The sequence below is a fragment of the Antrostomus carolinensis genome, unplaced genomic scaffold (assembly GCF_000700745.2).
Source record: "Antrostomus carolinensis isolate BGI_N321 unplaced genomic scaffold, ASM70074v2 scaffold24521, whole genome shotgun sequence".
NCBI lineage: Eukaryota > Metazoa > Chordata > Aves > Caprimulgiformes > Caprimulgidae > Antrostomus > Antrostomus carolinensis.
In genome coordinates this window covers 36,253-52,929 of record NW_010295212.1, presented here as the reverse complement: position 1 = coordinate 52,929, position 16,677 = coordinate 36,253, and the positions used below count along the sequence as shown (strand labels likewise).

General features: G+C 39.7%; 1 protein-coding gene across 2 annotated transcripts in view; it reads right to left on the bottom strand.

The window, feature by feature from the left end:
- Positions 1-1,969: 1,969 nt before the first annotated feature.
- The window catches only part of TP53BP2 (tumor protein p53 binding protein 2), a 29,973-nt gene continuing 15,265 nt past the window's right edge, over positions 1,970-16,677 (bottom strand). For both annotated transcript variants that reach the window (XM_029087457.1, XM_010177911.2), the window contains 9 exons: positions 16,023-16,151; positions 15,476-15,612; positions 13,917-14,406; positions 12,761-13,542; positions 10,753-10,890; positions 10,045-10,178; positions 9,070-9,236; positions 5,648-5,847; positions 1,970-2,822 (listed from right to left, as the gene is read on the bottom strand). In XM_029087457.1, coding sequence (XP_028943290.1) covers positions 2,781-2,822; positions 5,648-5,847; positions 9,070-9,236; positions 10,045-10,178; positions 10,753-10,890; positions 12,761-13,542; positions 13,917-14,406; positions 15,476-15,612; positions 16,023-16,151 — 2,219 coding nt within the window. In that variant the 3' untranslated portion in view covers positions 1,970-2,780. The remainder of the gene's footprint in view (positions 2,823-5,647; positions 5,848-9,069; positions 9,237-10,044; positions 10,179-10,752; positions 10,891-12,760; positions 13,543-13,916; positions 14,407-15,475; positions 15,613-16,022; positions 16,152-16,677) is intronic.

Sequence of the window (16,677 nt, the reverse complement as noted above, 5' to 3'; positions counted from 1 at the left end):
TTATGTGTATTCACATATATGCTGGATTTATATAGCTTGTGTATTTATAAGCAGTCTTAAGAAAGGTTACCCTTTTTAAAAAAATGTACCTCCACCACCACATGGTTTTCTCTAAAAAACAGACAAGGTTACTTGAACCAGAAGCCACTTGTCCCTTACTGGCAGTAATTTTGGCTGATATGTATACAGTCTTCTTCCCTGCCTTTTTTCCCCAAAAGCAGGATATAAAACACAGGTGTGGCAGTGACCCATGGTTCTTGACCATGTCTGCTTCTTCCTGCACCATCTGTGCTCTGTAAAAATGACTAAGTTCAGAGAAAACTACCCTTCTCCCCTTGTTGGACCTGCTCATTACCTGAACATAACTTTGTTCTGGACCTAAATGAGGAATGTGCAAATGGTCCCAAAACTCTTTTGACTTAAATGAGATATAAATTTAAATCATCCAGGAAAGATCCTAAAATTACTTATGTAACGATAGGCTTTCTCCCTCACGCTAGAAATGGGAACATGCGTACTTGCTATGACTATTTTTACTAAGCTTAACCTTGGGCTATTTTTCTTTTGCTCTATCTCTCATTATAGTGGCTGTGCTTCACTGTCATTTGAGCCACTGATGTCAGCTCAAGAAACCTCAAAAAGAACAAGATCAGGTGAAGATAATAAACATACAAGTAATATCCTAACGTGAATGTGCCTTAACATATGCATGGCAAACTTTGCACAGTTACAAGAAGGAAAGTGTTCTACTTCAACAACAGAAGAATCTGCAACCTCATTTTTATGGGTCTGACCGTCTTTACTTCTATATATCCTCCATACATAAGCTTTGAATATAAATCCTCAGTGCAAATTTGGAAATACTGCTTTGCTAATATCTGTATTTAAGGTGTTTTACATGACTTCTGGAAGAAAGCTCATTATAGCTTGACAGTCTGGTTTAATAAGAGCTTTTTGAAGAACAGCTCCATTCCAGTCAGCGTACCTGTCTGAAACCAGAAAAGGGATGGCACTGTATATCTCGGAATACAGGTGTTTAGGTAAGATACAGGTCTCTTGTCTGCCTTCTGTCAAGCTGCAGCATTTTAAGTTAAATATGCTTTGAAGAATTTGAGTAGCAAGTATACATTTGATGAAAACAAAGACAAAGTCTTTCTGTCCTGACCATTGACATGCCTGTAGCAGGAGGCTGTTGGCAACCAGACTCTTCCAAGAGAGAGCTGTTGCTCTCAGGTGGAATCTTTATTTCCTCTATCTTATTTATCTTCGTTTGAAATACAAGAAAATATTTAAATAAAAACAGTAGAAATAACAGACTTATTCCTTCTGCAAATAAGGACATTTTTTTCTTAGAGATAGATTGTCACAGAGCATATGCAGAGCTTTTGTTGTCAGGAACAGAGTATGTTGCCTTTTAAAGGGGAAAAACAGTATTCTGGAGCTGACTGGGCACTGACATACACTCTGGCTGTATCAGACTAACTAACATTGCATTATCTGATACTTTAAAAGATTAATGCTTGAAAAATTAAAGGTTTATAAGAAATGTGCCTGATAGCCCATACCTAACCTATTAAAATCATGAGGCTGTGAACATGAGCAGATTCCTGCTTCTAAGAGTTCTCACTACTGCTGACTTAAGTTTACCCACCTGAGGAAGTGTCTCCTCCTACAAACAATTTCTTGTATTTACAGGCACCTCTTCAGAAAGCAGTAGACTTACCTAGTAGGAAAACATAAGCCTGACAGGAGAGGCAGTGAGGCTCTTCATAAATACCCTTGTACCAAGTTTTTTCTTAGTATGTCCCTTAGCTTTTAAGGGTAACAAAGGTTATATGCAACTAACAGATTCAGCTTAATTTTAAATGTAGAAAGAATGTCTTGAACAAATCAGGAAGGAGGGGTTCAATTTAATACAGAAAGTAGTGGAATGTTAGTGCAGTGCAGACAGCAGTGTGGCTTACTGGTAACATTTTCAGATGGTTAACAAAAACTTGATACTAAAATACCCAGAGTTAAAGCTTAAGAGGAAACAAAAGTTTAATGGAATCACAGTCGAGTAAAAACAAGTAAGTTGTCAAGGACTACAGAAAGTTTCTACACTTAGTTTTCAAAGTACAAAATACAATAAATACATGAGGCTCTTTGTAAAAAGAGGAATCTAAAACTACATTGTCTGTTACAGCACATAATATTTTGAATACATGGAATTCCTAAGATGCTACAGCATTTTTAAAAGTTATTGCTTAATGGATTGGTCACAGGGTTGTCACTGTTCAGATGCACTTCAGTTTAGCTTCTTTAACAAACGTTCTGCTTCCAGCAATAAGCATTTGGGTGCTGTGCACGTACCTTATTTTAATTTCTCCCATCTGGAAAAAGCCTCAGGATAAATTTGGACAAAGCCAAGTTGTCTGTTTCATGATGATTCCTTAAATGGTAAATTGAAAAGGTCCTTATGTTTAATGCAGAAAAATGTGAAATTCTTTTCTGCCATGTTTGAAGAAATCAGAGTGGGTACTTAAACATAATGGCTTGCTTAGACCAAAGGCAGCAGAATTCCGTTTGCTTGTAAGCGCTATTTCATCTTGGAGAATGCCCTCTTCCATTTGCTAATGCATCAATCCTTCATTTGTTTTCAAAGCACATTCTTCATAGCTTTCAAATTACATTGTCATTGAAATAAGTCTCATGATATTGGAACCAACACAAAATGATTTTTTTTTTTTTTTGTAAGTTATCCATGATTAGTACTTCAAGAATCTGGCTTCTGTACTATTTCATGCCAAGCTTCTTTGTCTGGGTTTAATCCTTGGATACAGCTGAGGGTAAAACAGAAATGAGATTTAAAACTTAAGTGCTTTAAAAGGTTACTTTTTTAAAAAACCCAAGAAAACAAAAACAAAAAACACAAAAAGAAAAATTTTTCTTTGGTGCTACAATTTTAATGTAATCTCTAGTAGCAAAAGGTTGGTTATAAAAAACACCCAGAGCACTAATATACATTTAGCATTCTTAGGCAAGCTTAAAAAATACTAACCACGTCAGTACGAAAGGAAAGCACTGAACAGCACATCGTGCAGTACCTTCAGCTCTACCCAGACAGGTGGGCTAGGAAAAGCACGTGGCTTTGTAAGTCAAGAGACTTGTGTGTTCAGTGAACTATAGGATTTTTCCCTGGTTTATAAATGGAAATAGAGAGGAATTAAAGTTTGTTCTGCTTTCTCTCTCTCTATGCCTATCAGCCTTTACCTATCTATAGCTTTGGGCAAGCTGGAAACATCTAGCTGCATAAGGATCGTGGAACTGTAGGAGCTGTGCTTTAGTTAGTGAACAGTGGGTGGCCAATTCATTTAACTGCCCTTCAGTAAATCAGTAGCTGCCACCCTGTAGCCCTTGAGCTATATGTGCCTTTGGCACATTCTGGCTACACGCACAGAGGTACAGAGACTGCCTCAGCCTCAGCTGCAGGGTGACAATTGATGGGACACAGTTCAACCCAGCACACAGCAGTGCCAAGAAGCTTGGGAAGCTGTTGGCTCCCATTTGCAAAGGGCTTTGGGAACAATTATTGTTCTGTAAAGCCTGGCTACTGGCATATATAAATAGAAGGATACACTTCATACAGTTAGGAAAGATGAATCCTCCATGCCCTAAACAGCAATGCCCATCTACATTACATTGTGGGGTTTTTCTGCTACAGTTCTCCGTAACGATGCCCTCTTCTCTCCTCAACCAGACTCTGGCTTTCTTCTTTTTCGTAGTCAGCTAACAATTAAAAGACCAACAACTTCACCCACAAGGCTCATCTCAGCCTGCTATGGTTTCACCACCAGCAGAGATTAAGTCGGTCAGTCACCGTAGCGTAACACCTGATAGTGTTCAAAAGATTTTTGTTTGGTATTAAGAAGTCAGTATTTTGACAGTATTATCTTATTTGCATTCAGTTTTAGAGCTTTCACACAGCTCAGAGAGCTAGTGAGTCACTAGGAAGTGCAGAGTACTGATGCAGATAATTTCATCTTTGTTTTTATTCAGTGCACCTAACTGCAAAAGGATAAAGCAGCTGTGATAAAAATACAACTTAATACAAGAATATATTAAACTACCAGACATTTTCCTCTGTACTGAACATCTTAGCCTAGATTTCAGTTGCTATATTAAGAGTCCAGTAATTGTTTTTGAGAATAACCACAGAATACTTTGGTAGCTACTAGCCTGACTGAAGAGACACAAGAGTTACTGTAACAGTTAATCCTGGGCTTGGGTCTTTTTCCCCAAAGGTTCTGTTCAGATTGTGTTATGCTTAGAAGGATGAGTCATGAGCCCCAGTCTAAGCTGTGTTGTCTTGTGCTTTTTATTGCAGAAGCACAGATGCTCCTTGTGTTCCTTCACACCTGTGCTCAGGCTGAGTGCACAAGCTTATGAAGAAGTAGCACATGCACAATTCACCCTGGGGTAGGAACAAAAAAAAGCAAGCTGCCATTTCTGACCTTTCTGACCTCATTGTGCAGGGCTGGTGGCTGTTCTCAGTTTAGAAATGTTTACATTTGGAGATTAAAAAACTGAGCAGAAGTGCTATGTTAGGGAGAATTTTACAGTACATTGCAAGTAGGCCTGACCTGAAAGTAATACAGAAATTAAAACTGATTTTACATTAGATATAGTCGCTCTGCTAAATCAAACGAGTTTAAGAGTAAAGATTATCTGCAAGAGGAAGGAGGTTCAGCCTCTTTCAAGCATCATACATCAATCAGCTAAAATTCATAGCGGTTAATCTTTAGCATTGGCAGAACCTCTTATCTCCAGCAGCAGGGCAACTGGATATGCAGAAAAAAAAAAAAGCTTAATGGAATTTTTATACATGTGTCCATCTGCTATAGTTTTCTACCAACTCAGCCATGAAGAGAAATATGGGGACATAATTGAAAGTATCTATTATTTGTACACAGTTATTTTTAATAAAGGAGGTAGTACAGGAGGTGATGAGGAAAGGGGGTCATTCATTGAAGGCCTTTGACATATGGTTAAGTATTACTTAAAGAATGGGGAGAAAAGAAAGACCTGCCTTTATTTGGCAATGTGATCTCTTTTTCAACACTAGGAAAAAAGATAACCATACAATTTTGCAGTGTTTGTCTTAAAACTCTCTGTGAAACCACCTCGGATCACAAGGTGCACTGTGTACACTTGGACGGGGAAGGACTCGTGACTCATTCTTCATTCAAGTTTCAGTTCTTAAGGCCCTTTGTGCCAGTATATCACTTTCTAAAAGAGGGGAAACCCAGTTCAGTTCACAGATTCAGTAAAACCTTACGTACACGTCATGTTCAGATAAAAGTGGTGGTTTTTTTTTCTCCAACATAATGAGACGAGGTTAGTGTTAGAACCTGCTGTGTATAGCAGGGTGGTGATACATGTTGTTCTCTTACGCACTTATTAATAGAATCTGTGTCAGGTATCTAAACAGAGGGTGTTAACCCACACTGCTGAGGTATTCATCTCCCCATATGAATAAGTTCAGAATGTCATCTCCTTCCTCTTGACTTTTGAAGTTGCATCTAACCTAGATGCACGAGAATAATGCTGTGTATACCCCCCATAGTGGGGCGGGGGTTTTTTTAACTCTGTAATATCAAGGACTCACCCCTAGCAGGTTGCGGGGAACGTAGCCTTCCTTGTCATTCAGCCGTGCCCACCACCACTCAATTTCATCTTCATCTTCCCGGCGCAGGATTGTCATGCAGTCTCCCTCTTTCATCGAGAGCTCATCATCATTCTGAGCCTCATAATCCCAGAGTCCATAAATTACTCCTTTGTTCATTATCCCCATTTTCTCCTGGACTCCTGCAACATTAAAAACACAGAGCAGCTCGATTAAAGTTTTTGGGGGGGGTTTTTTTGTTGTGTTTTTTTGTTTTTTGTTTTTTTTTAAAAAAGGAGGAGTAAAAAACCCAACCGAACAAAAAAAACCCAACAGAAAACAGCTGGAAAGACTGCTGTACTCTAACTGGAGATACTGGGGAGCAGTCTAGGAAAAAAATTAAAAAGCCAACCTCGATTCCTATCACATTTAGCACCTGGTTGTCATCAGCCGACTGAAAGTCAGTCCTGGAACAGGTGGCATTGTGAAGTTACCCCTAGTACACGGCATACAGATTCCTTCCTTACACATGTTAAAAAACAAATAAGATGTAAACGGGAAGAGGAGCATTGATTGAGAAAAAGGTTATATTTTCATGCTAGTGTTCACACTTCCTACACCTAAGTGATAAGCAAGAAACTTGTTTGTACTCTTAGTGCATCAGTAATCTCTTTCTGTCCAAGGGAGATAGCAATACCTGCTTATATTGACCACCACTGTGATTGTGATGCTTGAGCTGTCATTTTGCCACCCATGTCACTATTTCAGAACTTTAAAAGAAGTTGCATCTCAGACCTATACCTGAAAGATATGTCTGCTACCCACCAGCTGCTTTCAGTCAACTCAAACATTTTTATCTCAGCAGTTCTTAATTTCTGCCACTATTTTAATTAATTTTTAAACACCAACTTCAGAAATACAATTCTGTTAAATTGCTTCTAGACCGAGGTGTTTTGGAGCACATGCATACGCCTTGCAGATGTTATTTAGAACTTGCTCATTTTACAGCTGTAGGCAAAGATGAAATTTTTTTTCTGTACACATTCCTCAGCTTCTAAGCAGCAAACCAGAAAAGGTTTCTCAACCAGTACACACACTTTTTCCTATATAGTTATTCAATTTTAAAATACTGAATCTTACTAGGTTTTTTTGTTTGGTTTTGGTATTACCAGGAGCAAAGAGTACATTGCACATCGTATCACAAAACTTGTCATTTCCCTTTCCATCTTTACCAATTACTATCCTACCATATAGGATTCTTACCTATGTCTGGCTAAAGGAAGCATTTGCCCAAATCACATTCTTTATTTCTGCAAACCAGTTCATCATGTAAAATTAAATTACTTCCACTGCATGCTTAGTTCTGCTCCAAGATACTTTTCCCTTGCTCATTTGGTACAATTAAAGGTTTGACAAAAGCTGTGCTCTGCACCCATGTGGAAGGTAAGAGTGAGCACTGAACATTAAAGCAGACAAAGAGAAGATCCACGCAGCAGATCTGATCTTCTAAAGAAGTGTTAACAGTCACACCAGAGTAGCAGCATGGACATGCTCTTAAGAGACAGCACAGGCATTAAATCTTAGAAAGTGAAAAATGACATAATTAAGCAGCACCAGACTTGCCATTTAATCAGTGCTAAAGGACTAGCAGTTTTATTTAAACCTGTCTGTATTTGTTGATGATATTCAGTATTGTGCATCATTTACAACAAAAAGTGATTAGGTGAATCAATGAGTTACACCAAGGTTTCTCCCCTTACAGATGAGCTTAGAGGGGTGGGTTTCAATGCAGTATCTGTTCTGGAAACAGACACATACACAATCCCCAAATGTCTTTTACAGCAAGAAACAGATTTAGCCAATTAATGAATTTCTTACTACAACTATAGACAATAAGCAGTGGTCTTAGCAGCAGGCCTAATTCCTAATGGAACAATATGGAAATTTGATAGATGAACAGTGAATGTATCAAGAGATACCTTAGTTTCAGTGGTTTCAATTTGGAAGAGCTGGCAATAAACCAAAGCCTTCCAGTCCTTTTGGGACCCATTGAAAAGTATCTCATAACACACAAAAAAAATCCCAACCCAACAAAAACCAGAGTATAAAGTGAGATCACCAGATGGTGGGTCCAAAAAACCCCACAAACAAAAATCCTGTGTTTCTTCATACTGTAATAATAAAATCGTGGATCTCCTTCCCACAGGATCTTGGGGGCTGTTTACCCTTATGTAATAATTAGGCAAATTCCTGAAATAAATTCTCCCAAGATCTATTCAACACAAAGATACCATCTCTTAACTCCGCTCAGAGTTAAAACCAGTAAGAAAAATTGGACAAGTATTATTCTTTTCAATCTAGTCCTACAATCTTCCTTGGGCATTTGCTGTTGATGACCACCATTGGAGTCTGGATACAAAACTAAATGGAATTTTGCTTAGCTCGCGGATTTCAACACTAGTTAAATAGGCTCCCCCCTTCATAGGGAAAACTAAATACTTGGCACCAAGAGATATAGTTTTTCAAGCTTAGCAAGGATAGCTGGACAGACTGTTTTGAAATATGCCAGCTGAGCAGTTTATAGAAACTCAGATCTCACATGTTCCACAAAACCAGAAAGGCTGTATTACAGCTTTTTACACTGCATTACCCTGCTGTTACTGTAACCTCTTACAGATAGATGACACTCCAGCTGGTAGCTGCCTAGGGGATAAGAACTACATACAAAACATCAGGAAAAGTAATTTAAAACCTCATTACATACAAAACATACAGTAAAGTAATTTAAAACCTTATTGACCAATACGCATCACACCCTAGGGGGAATTCATTCTCTCTGTTAAAAAGATAGTTTCCCTCTTGTCTTACTATTTGACTAAAATCTAAATTTAACATGGGATTTCTTTTTAAATGCAAGAGAAGAAAGGCCAGAAAGATAAAGTCAAATTCAGTGCTTACTAACCTCCATTAAGGCAGAACTTGGCAATACCTTTCTTGACTGTGAAGTGCACATTAGCAAATACTCCTCATTTAAAGACACCAGATAGCAGATATGAACTGCCTGCCGAGATATCCATACCACTTTTGGTTTTATATACAAAAAAGTACTCGTGGTAAGATTCACCTAATCATCACCTCATACTAGTGTATTTGTCTGTGCGTGTGCTTAGGTCATTTCAAGGTTTTTAATGCAGGGAAACCTTTTGTTACTCAGATCTTCTCTACAGGTTGAATATTATGAAGTTAGTCTCAATGAACCTCATTCTGTGACGAAGCAGCTGGCTAAAACCTCTCTCTTCCCAAGAGGAACCTGAGGCACAGGCAAACAACCTAAGTATGCAACTTAGCACTTTGCATCCAAAAACATACTGAAAAGTGCTGGGTTACTCCCTAGCACACTCCAAAGCTTGGATATTGTCACCTACCATACAAGAACTGGGAGCACTGTGTGTAGCCTTCCTCCATTTCCTCACACTTATCTGCAGCCGTCTGCATGTCACTGTAGGTCATTGCGAATACAGCTGCACCTGACTCCACCAGGAACTTGCACACCTGCACGTTATTGCAAGATGCAGCACAGTGTAATGGGGTCCTGCAAGCCAAGAAGAAAAAGATGACACATTACTTTTATTGCTCATAGCAGTGCTTACAGACTCCTTGGGGCAAACCACTTTGGTGTGTGACCTCCAGCAATCAGTACTGCATTGCTGAAGGCTTCCCACAACAAGTACTTAACCCAGGATGTCAAGAGCAATCACTTTTCACAGGGAGTGAAAGCAGGAGTTACCAAGAGCTGCCTGAGCCATAAAGCTGGGTTTCCATATGGATCTCTAGTTATGCTACCTTTTTATAATCCGTTAACGTTTTAAGAGGCAATAAAAGTTTAAAAAAAAAAAAAAAATCAATACTGGAAAACCACTCAGAAATCCTCCTGACATCATGCCTCTTGCAATCTAGACAATTACTTCAATCACTTGACTTGGTGACAAGTGCTGGTAATTGGGATAACTACCGAGGTTGAGGGACCACAAGCATCTTTATTCAGTCTGGGGCTGTATACGCTTTTATTACAGCTAGAAATATAGGCTGCCTCCCGCCCAGCCTTTGTAAATAACTGCCTGACTACCTGTAAGAAGGATTTGTAACCCATTATCAGCTGCAAGCCTAGTTTGCAGGCTTTGGTTTTCTGCTTTGTTTTGTTTTTAAATTGTCCAGGTATGTCTCCTCTGTGCGTTCTCTTATGATGCCCTGCAGAGAACTGCTGCTGCTCTACTGTGGAAAAGTCATTGCCGGCTCTATAGGAGCAAAGTGAGGGACCTTCTGAGGGGTCTGTAGCAGCCCCCAAGCCATAGTTCTCTTGTGGAGAGCATCTGTAAGGTACCACTTAAAGAAAGCCTTACCATCCATCACTGTCTGCAGCATTCACGTTCACACCAAATTGCACCAGGAACTTCACAATTTCCGTGTGCCCAGCACACACAGCGTTGTGCAGTGCAGTAATCCCCTCATCATTGGGCATGCTAGGATCTTCAACCTATTCAGCCAGAAAAGGAGCCATTCACATTCTGCTGAAACTCTACAGTAAACTTCTCTTCACACAGAAAAATGAGTTGTCTTATTCTGAAATATGATTTTGAGCCAACAGGCAGAAAAATACATCAGTAACCAATCTCACAAGATGACTCACATAGGAGGTTGCAGCCTTCTTTTAATAGTGAGAACCTAAAACGGTTCCAAGAAATAGTATCTCGGTAACTCAGTAACAACATTTGTAACAAATTTCTGATATTTGCCTATTTAACTATAAGTAAAATTCACATGGATTGTGCTTATCAGATTATCTGATAACTTACCAGATAGGGGATGAAACTACAAAATAAATGAGGAAAAAGTTGTCCTGCAAATTTAGTCTTGATGCTAAATACCCAGTATGGATTTAATACTGTTAAAAATCAGCCTCCAAGTGGCCATGTCCTGTTAGGACTTATCTCCTGAAGGGCAGATCTAGGTTGCGCACTACTATTTTAGCTTCTCCAGTCCAGAAAAGCTGCAACTTCCCAGTTTGAACCAGGATTGCTATTCCTGCTCTTACAAGTTAGTGTTTGTACCTCATAAATTATTCTCTGCACGAGATCAAACTCCCCCTCCAAAGATGAATCCAGGAGCAACGCGAGGGGATTGAATTTCACTCTCATTCCGTGCCCGATTCTCTCAGAGCCAGTTTTACGCAAGTTCGTCCTCTTCCCCTGCAAAAAGGTAACACAAGTTACAGGCATTTTTTTTCCTGGGAAGAATAATAATACAGAATTGTGTATTTGGGAATGACAGCAGAAATTACAAATTAAGGCAATGTTTAATATGAAATTTAGACTGTTTTCTACCAGTTCCCCAACATATTACAAATACAGTAGTTTAGGCATGTTATAAAAGATCTCTGCCTTTATCTCTAGACAAGGTCACTATTCAACTCAAAATACAGAAGTCACATTGATCAAATACATCAACTAAATAATACAACTCCCAAATCCCTGAAGATCAGAAAAATTGCATTTTTTTTTTTTATTCAGACCATTTTAGCATTAGCTCTGAAAGCTGTCACACAAACCAAGTAGTACACTCCATGAAGTACACTACTTTTCAAGCACCAATGTTAAGAACCTAATTTTCCAAAGTTTAGCAGAGGTTATCAGGAACATAAACAGCTATGGAAAATGTTTTTGGAAACAATATAGAAACAAGTGTAGAAACACTTTAGATGCTCCCAGTGATACTGGAAACAAAGAATTTCTATAGCTGAGTTTGTACTCTTTCCTTCAGAGAATATGCACACATTATCTCAGCGCTCTCCCCAGCTGGCTGTGCAGCAGCAATAAACACTATTCATAAGGGTATGTAAATTTCTGACAGATGTCCAAGCAAAGATGAATAGAAATGACTCATGTTTTGCAAGAGCAAACACTTGAAGATAAGATATATAAGAAGAGATTCCCAGAAAATACTCTTTTGCCTGTTGACTTATACACAATATCAAAAGTACGGGCTTTTTAAAGAAAGAGCCTGTCAGCACACCTCAAGTATTTAAATATGAACTCAAGAAGTTGGACCGGTTTCTTCTCATCATCACAAAATTATTACAAAACCAACCAGAAACGAGTTCTTACAATTTAGGAAATCCTACCTCTCAAGTTTCCTTGTAAAAGGGAGCAAGGACAAAGTCTTTAAAGCACGAAAACATGCAATGACTATTTCATACAGAAATTACAAGGTTAAAAAGCACATTTAAAGCTTTTAACTCCTCTGCACTGATGGAGGAAAAAACACTTTCATGTATGAAGTTACTAAAATTACGTTCATGATAGGTTTTAAAAGAAACTGAGGAACTGAAAGCTGTTCTGTTCTACAACAATGAGATAACACTATACCACACACACGGATACAAACTTCCAAAACAAACAAGACAGTAAAATGCTGCCTACCCTTAGCCCAAAGAGACTCCATTTTGATGCAACCTGAGAACTGACTGATGTTAAATCAGGTTCCAAAGAAAAATTCAGAAAACATTTTGGTAGAAGTGCAAGCAGTTGACGTCTACAAATGAGTTTTTAAAGCAGAAACTAAAGAAGTCCATTCCTCCATAATTTTCAAGCAAAGCTCTTTCAGATAAATAAATGCAATCCAGGATTAAGATAATTAGTTTCCATCTCATATCAGCAATAGTGGGAAATGCTTGTGAAATCTGTATCTGTGCCTCAAAAAAAAGTGAACTTTGATTTCCCTTAAGAAGGAAGTATCGTTTAGATACAGTAGGCAGACTTCCATAAGCAATGTTCTTTACAGCCCAGAAGAGTTTTACTATTTGTGCACCAAATTCCATTTGAAATTTTTCATCATGTTATTAGTTCTAGAGATAACAGAAATTTTTAATTCCTGTCACTCACTCTAGAGAGAAGAGCATCACACAAATAGAACAGATACCCACAGAGTGACTTCTAGCCTATTCGTATGACTGTTCTCCCATGTCTGCTTAAGCTCTACAATACAACGCACGGGGTTTATGGCAGAGCTTGAGACGACTTATTGACAAGGCACTCAAGTTGTAGGCTAACTCATACTTACAGGAGGCAAAGAAAACTGTCCAGTAACTTCAGGAGGCCTCATATTGAATGAGTCCTCTCCCAAACTCTCTGGTTCCCCTGATGGATAGGGAGGTGGTGGGTATGGAGGATATTCTTCCATGTATACCTCCAGTGGCAGTGAAGCTTCTTGGCTTGGTTCTTCCATTTTCTGCTGTGCGAGTTCTTCACCATCTGATGCTCCCTCAGGTACAGTGTCCAAAGCTACAGAGGGAAGAACAGCTTCACTCTGATCTGCTGGTGTGTTTTCTGCTTCCTCAGCAATGGACGGTTCTGGCATAGAAGCAGCCGTTTCTTTTTCCGATTCTGCACTTAGATAAGGATTTGGGATTTCTGCTGGGCTTTCAGGACTGGCAGCTGTTGACGTCTGTTTGGAGGGATGTGATGGAGCTGAGATAGTCTCCATTGCAGCCAGAGTGGTCCTCTGATACAACAGCTTCTGAATATTGGGGCCATTAGGTCCTTCTGGCTCAGTAATGGAGCTACGTTTCTTCAGTGGTCTGGGAGCATTGGACAGCTTTTTCCTTAGTGCTTCCAGATCAGCATCGCTCTGGTTGCGGTACGGATTAGATAAGAAAGGCAACAATTTAGTTGGGCTGAGGGGACGGGGTATTCGCTCTGTTTCGTGATTCTCATGAGCAGAAGCTGTTGTTTCCATCTCAGGCTCAGGACTGCCTGGCTTGCCTTGGAGGTTTGAGTAGATGTTCTCCATCTGTGGCAGCTGATTCGGTACCCCAGCTCCTGCCATCACAGGCTTGCCATACACTGTGGAGCAGTTCAGAGAGGGGTGGGGAAAAAAACAACACAACCCAAGTGTGAATATTTGATCAACAAACCTAAAAAGAACACACAATCCAATTCACCTAACTGGAAAAAAAAACAAAGCAGAATAATATGATCAACTGAACAGGATTAATCTGGTAACCAGATTTACCATTAGTTATCTTGCAAATGCAAGACACATTCTGCACTTTGTGTTAACGCTGATATGCAGCATGTAAGGTCCACCCAAGATTCTTGCAGCTGCAATAACCTGCTTAATTCCCCTGAGGAACAGCTTTGCACCCACAGACCAGGTGGAAAGTACATCTCTCTGAGCTTTATGACAACAGGAGAGAGGGAGAGAGCCACAGGCTTACCACTTGGGAAGTGTGGTCCTCTGGTCTGCGCCCTCGTCAAAGCACTCTGCACTGCCTGTTGGAAGTTCTTCCCAGGAGTCTGCTGCTGCGTGTACATGCTATAAATCGAGCTTGCAGCCACAGTTGGAGGCTTTCGAAACGGCGGGAGTGAGGTCTCTTTGGACGGCTGAGGGGTAAAAGGTCTCACAGCTGCTGCTGGGGGACTCTCCTGTTTGGAGGAGGGAAGAATTTGGTCCTGGCTAGAGGAAGGACCTGCAAGAGGTACGGAAATTCTTTGCTGTATCTGCTGAGAAGGATGGGAAGGCTGCTGTGCCACTGTTTTTTGTTTACTCCCCATAGTTGCAATAGCCAAAGGCAGCTTCTGTGGGTTTCCATCCAGCTTAGTATCAGAGGGTTGCAGATGAGTGGCTTGACCAAAGTAAGGCAAGTTTATCTGTTTTGGTTTAGTGGGGACAGGTGGTGGTACCTTTGTTACATTTTTATTGGCTCCCTGAAAGACACAAAAAAGTTAATTAAGCTTAAAGAGCAAAACATGTTTTAGGAGTTCTGCGGTGAAGGACCACAGATCAACACAGTATCTAGCATTTCTACTGTTGCTGCAGTATTTACATCATCATTGGAAACACAAAGAGACTTCTTGAAACATTTTATATCCTATGTTTATAACGTGAAGCAGTGGCAGAGCACAGCAATTTCGCAAGAGATAGCAGAGGCACTTGGTACCATCTGTAGGCAAAAAGCTTGTTTTCCAAAGGTGCACTTGTCATCCCCAGTTCTTCTATATTACTTCACCCCAACTTGATCAAATTGTGCCCTTGTGCCAAGATTCAGGCGGGAAGTCTTGCTCCAGTCAAATACCTGAAGGACACTGCTACATTAAACAGTGAAACTAGTGTGTAAAGTCCAACCATCAACCCAACACCACCATGCCCACTAAACCATGTCCTGAAGTGCCATATCTACATGTCTTTCGAACACCTCCAGAGATGGTGACTCCATCACTTCCCTGGGCAGCCTAATGCTTGACCACTCCTTCAGTAAAGAAATTTTTCCTAACATCCAATCTAAACCTCCCCATGGCACAACTTGAGGCCATTTCCTCTCATCCTATCACTTGTTACTTGAGAGAAGAGACAAACACCTGCCTCTCTACACCCTCCTTTCAGGTAGTTGTAGAGAGCAATATGGTCTCCCCTCAGCCTCCTTTCTCCAGGCTAAACAATCCCAGTTCCCTCAGCTGCTCCTCATAAGACTTGTGCTCCAGACCCTTTACGAGCTTCATTGTCCTACTTTGGACACACTCCAGCATCCACACTTGTACAAGTAACACAGCCATTCTTATGTATTCAGTCAAAATGCAGATTTTCATCACAGTGACTGCAAGGAAAACCTCTGAGTTACCAACTGTCATTAAAAGCCTAGAAGACTTTTTTTCCTTTCAAGTAATCTTTTAAAAGAAGACCTAAGTACTTTTCAAAGAGCTTCCTGACAGCAATATTTGGAAAGCTTTGCAGTAATCTCTGTCAGATGGAATGCAGTAGTTCCAGTTTCCTGCATACCTGTGCTTCTCGCAGGAGATCTTCACTGCTCTGGTTCTTTCTCAGTGTGCCAAGCCCAGCAGATTGGTCCACAGAATCAAACATTGAGAATGGACGCACTTTCTTCTCTTTGTCTCGTAAAAAAGTTTCTCCTTCAGCTGTTGTTAGACAGAGATTAAGACTTTTAAGAGGGACAACACAATCGTAGGAATAAGAGTCCCGTTTTGTGCAATACTCAATATGGTGTATGCAAAGGATGATTTTTGTATCCATCCTATCCCTGCACTAAGGACTCAAGGGCCTGCCAAATTCTGTATCTTGCAAATAGAACAGGAGCATGTATGAAGACATTAGTACCTACTTCGCCACCTGAAACAATTTGTTTTGTTTTGTTTTTTTTTAAAAAAAAACAAACAAAAACCCTGCAACACCACAGTAAAGCTTATATGGCAAATTTTTTTTGTGCTCTCAAATGAATTCTACATATTTACTGAAGCATTTAGAAGAGACAGATATAATTAACTAGATTCTCTATATTTTAAGATTAGCCAAGCACATAAGAACATACCTTGTCCTTCACTAGTCACAATTCCTTTTCCTGAAGTTAAGGCTGTTCCTTGACTAATATGATTGTCTGCATTTGAACTGCTCCAGTCAGTGGCAGATGGGGAAGGTTTTGCACTGGGAACCACAGATCCTAGGAGAGAACAAGTGGAACAGATTAAGCTAAAATAATGTTTTTATTGACTTACTTATTACAGGTTGGTTTTGTTTTGGTTTTTTGTTTTTTAATAGCCAGGTCTAGACAGTGTACAAGTATCATATTCAGGTTAATATAACTTTAGGGTTTTTTTCCATTTGTTTGTTTTATAAAGAGAATGCAAAACCAAGCTCAGAAACAACTATCAAAGCAGCAGCAGAACTATTTGTCCTGGCACATGTCTGCACTTACAGGCATTCAGACAAGAAACTTCTAGATTGGCTGCTTTCCAGTTAGTAACAAACTTCCCCTCGATATTTATAGGAAGTCAAAAGTAAGACAGGATGGTAAGAAGGGTTGAAAAACATACATCGTGCATTGAAGAAAAACATGATGCATTCAAGCAAAAATAGATCCTGCCAGAGATATCCAAAACAGTAAGAAATCATGTGTATGTTCAATGTACACATAAGTAATGCATCAAAGCTAATCTTTACATTCTCTGAAGTAGATAACCAGACTG